This window comes from Gekko japonicus, unplaced genomic scaffold (assembly GCF_001447785.1).
Source record: "Gekko japonicus isolate JY-2015 unplaced genomic scaffold, Gekko_japonicus_V1.1 scaffold1164, whole genome shotgun sequence".
In the NCBI taxonomy this organism is placed as follows: Eukaryota; Metazoa; Chordata; class Lepidosauria; order Squamata; family Gekkonidae; genus Gekko; species Gekko japonicus.
The window spans coordinates 385,127-387,692 of NW_015160873.1; the positions used below are offsets into that span (position 1 = coordinate 385,127).

The 2,566-nt window shown below is 42.3% G+C and overlaps 1 protein-coding gene across 1 annotated transcript in view; it reads right to left on the minus strand.

The window, feature by feature from the left end:
* The window catches only part of STAB2 (stabilin 2), a 148,076-nt gene that overhangs the window by 75,699 nt on the left and 69,811 nt on the right, over positions 1-2,566 (minus strand). Inside the window, exon 34 of the mRNA XM_015422556.1 lies at positions 900-1,028. Coding sequence (XP_015278042.1) covers positions 900-1,028 — 129 coding nt within the window. The remainder of the gene's footprint in view (positions 1-899; positions 1,029-2,566) is intronic.

Below are 2,566 nucleotides of genomic sequence, written 5' to 3' on the forward strand. Positions count from 1 at the left end.
GAGAAAAGGTCTAGTCTCCTTTTCTCTTTTTCTCCCGACCTCTCCAGATTTCCTCCTTGGTAAAGCAATCTTGGCAGCAAACGAACACAGCAGAAAACTGCATGGTGCAGTCAGAACCTGATATAGTTAATGAAATGATACATTTGAAGAGCTGTATTCGAGTCCAGTAGCACCTTAGACACCAACAAGATTTTCAAGGTGGAAGATTTCAAGAGTCAAAGCTCCCTAGTTTTATTCTTGAACCCCCCCCCCCAATTTTGTTGGTTTCTAAGGTGCAACTAAACTCAAATCTAGGAGTTCTACTGCAGACCAACAAAGCAAGCATCCTGAAACACATTTGAAGGGGACAATATTTATGCTGGTCTTCCAAGCACAATGCAGCACTGGGAGTAGCCCCTGTGTTTTCCCCCAGGTGCAACATTAAGTATAGCTAAGTGTATTTGGACAGGCTCCATCTCCTTCTCCCATCACTGCTAGACAAATTAGAAAGATGAAAGGAATTGGGCAGACATCTATCAAAGCCCTTTGAGAGCCACTACAATAGGAGTAGGCAATATTAGAAAGGCTGGACCAATGGTTTGATAGTGCAGCCCAGCTTTATGTTTTCCAGTTACAACTTCTCATTCATCAAAATTGGGCAGATCTGATGAGTGGATATTTGCCAGTAGTGGACTAACTGACATGTTCACAAACTTTGTCTTAAATGCCAAGATGTTGCTATTACCTTTTGCCAAAGTAGTCCACAAATTGCAAAAACAGAAACCCCTTTTCAAATGCTAGATGCTGAAAACACACACACACCATATACGTCTCTGTGTGTGCATATTTTTTAAAAATAATGAAAATATTAAAATAAATAAATAACATCCTTAAAACATACATGAAAGGACACATCTTACAGTTATTAGCACAGTATCATTGGTATCACATCGGTTCTTCTTGATTTCCATTACTTTCCCCAGTCCATGGATTATTCCCTTTTCAGTTGCAACATTTGGATAGTTTACAGGTGCGTCGTTTATGTAGACCTGCAGAAAAATTGTTATCATTAGGGGGGCATGCTGAAACAAATATTGATTGTGTGGATTACACAGAGCAAATATATTCTTCTTTGTTATTGTCAGCAATGTTTTTTGATTAGAGGTCTGTATTTGCAGAATACTTGAATAATACCTTCTGAAGAATGTTACTCCTGCTTATCTTCACACATCTGAACTATTCTGTTTTTGCGCATGCATAGGTTGACCATAACAGGACACTAATATTGTGTGGTATCATTAGAGCACAAGACACTCAATAAAGGATAAGTTAATCCTTTTCCAGAATTGCTAGTGCAAGAGTTGACACTGAACTTGATGGGGTCAGCCACAAATTCTTATTTGCATGTCTCCCCTGTTCATATGTTGGATGCGTGTGTGATGGCAAAATCTCTAGGGCATGCGAGTGAGTGCCTGAACCCTCCTTTTCCTTACACTCACCCATGCACCCCCTTTCAGATAAAAATCAGACCCCACCCTGCTTTACAGGTGCAGAGATGCAAACACCAAATGTGGCAATGAGGAAGGGGGGGTTTAAACTCTTTCCATTCCCTGATAGCCACTGCCCCTCCCAGCTGCTTTAAACTCCAGGAGGGAAAAGAAGACAGGCACAGCAAAGCCTCCTTTTGATTTGGTAACATCTGGCCTGATCATTAGGCTGGTCCTAACAAAAGGCATTACATGGATTGTGTTCTTGGTGTTTTGGATTTGTTGCCAGCTCTGGGTTGGGACATAACTGGAGATTTTGGGAGCGGAGTCTGAGGAGGACAGGGTTTGAGGAGGGGAACAACTTCAGTGGGGTATAACGCCATAGAGTCAACCTTCCAAAATGGCCATTTTCTCCAGGCGTAGTGATCTGTCAGCTGGAGATCGGTTGTATTCCCAGGAGATCTCCGGCCACCAACTGGAGGTTGGCAAACCTAATATAACTTGCTTACAATAAAGGCACTTCTCTCCTTTTCCTCCGTAAAGCAGCCTGATGTGTGAGTGTGTACATGTGTGAGCATGCATCATTTTCCAGTTGGGGGACAGGAGCTAAACCACACCTTCTCCTGTGCCATGACACTGAACTGTACTGGGCCACCCAGTGGCTGCTCAGTTAAGTGTCTGGAGATTCCCAGAAGCACATGTAGTTTAGCCTTGTAATACTAAGAAGAGGGAGCTCTGGTTGAGGCCAGAAGGTATTGTTGATCCATTAGCTGTCAACGCCACTTTCTACATTCTAATGTGAGTTCTTAAATCAGCACTTAATGTAGGTGTCTAATTTTTACATATGAGAAGTAGCCTCATTAACTAGGAAGGTAAACACACTTACACTAATGGTGCCCCTAGATGAACTCAAGTAATGTCAAACATTAATATGCTGCTCACTGAAGGCAACAAAGCCTCTTATGCGACAATAAATTAAGCAGATGTTAAGCAGTTTCCCGAATCTGGTATTACAATAAATAGCAAATAGGTATTTACAAGAGTGGACCCGCAACAAAATGTTGCTCGTCTCCCCCCTCCCCCCTCTCTGTTGCGAGCCC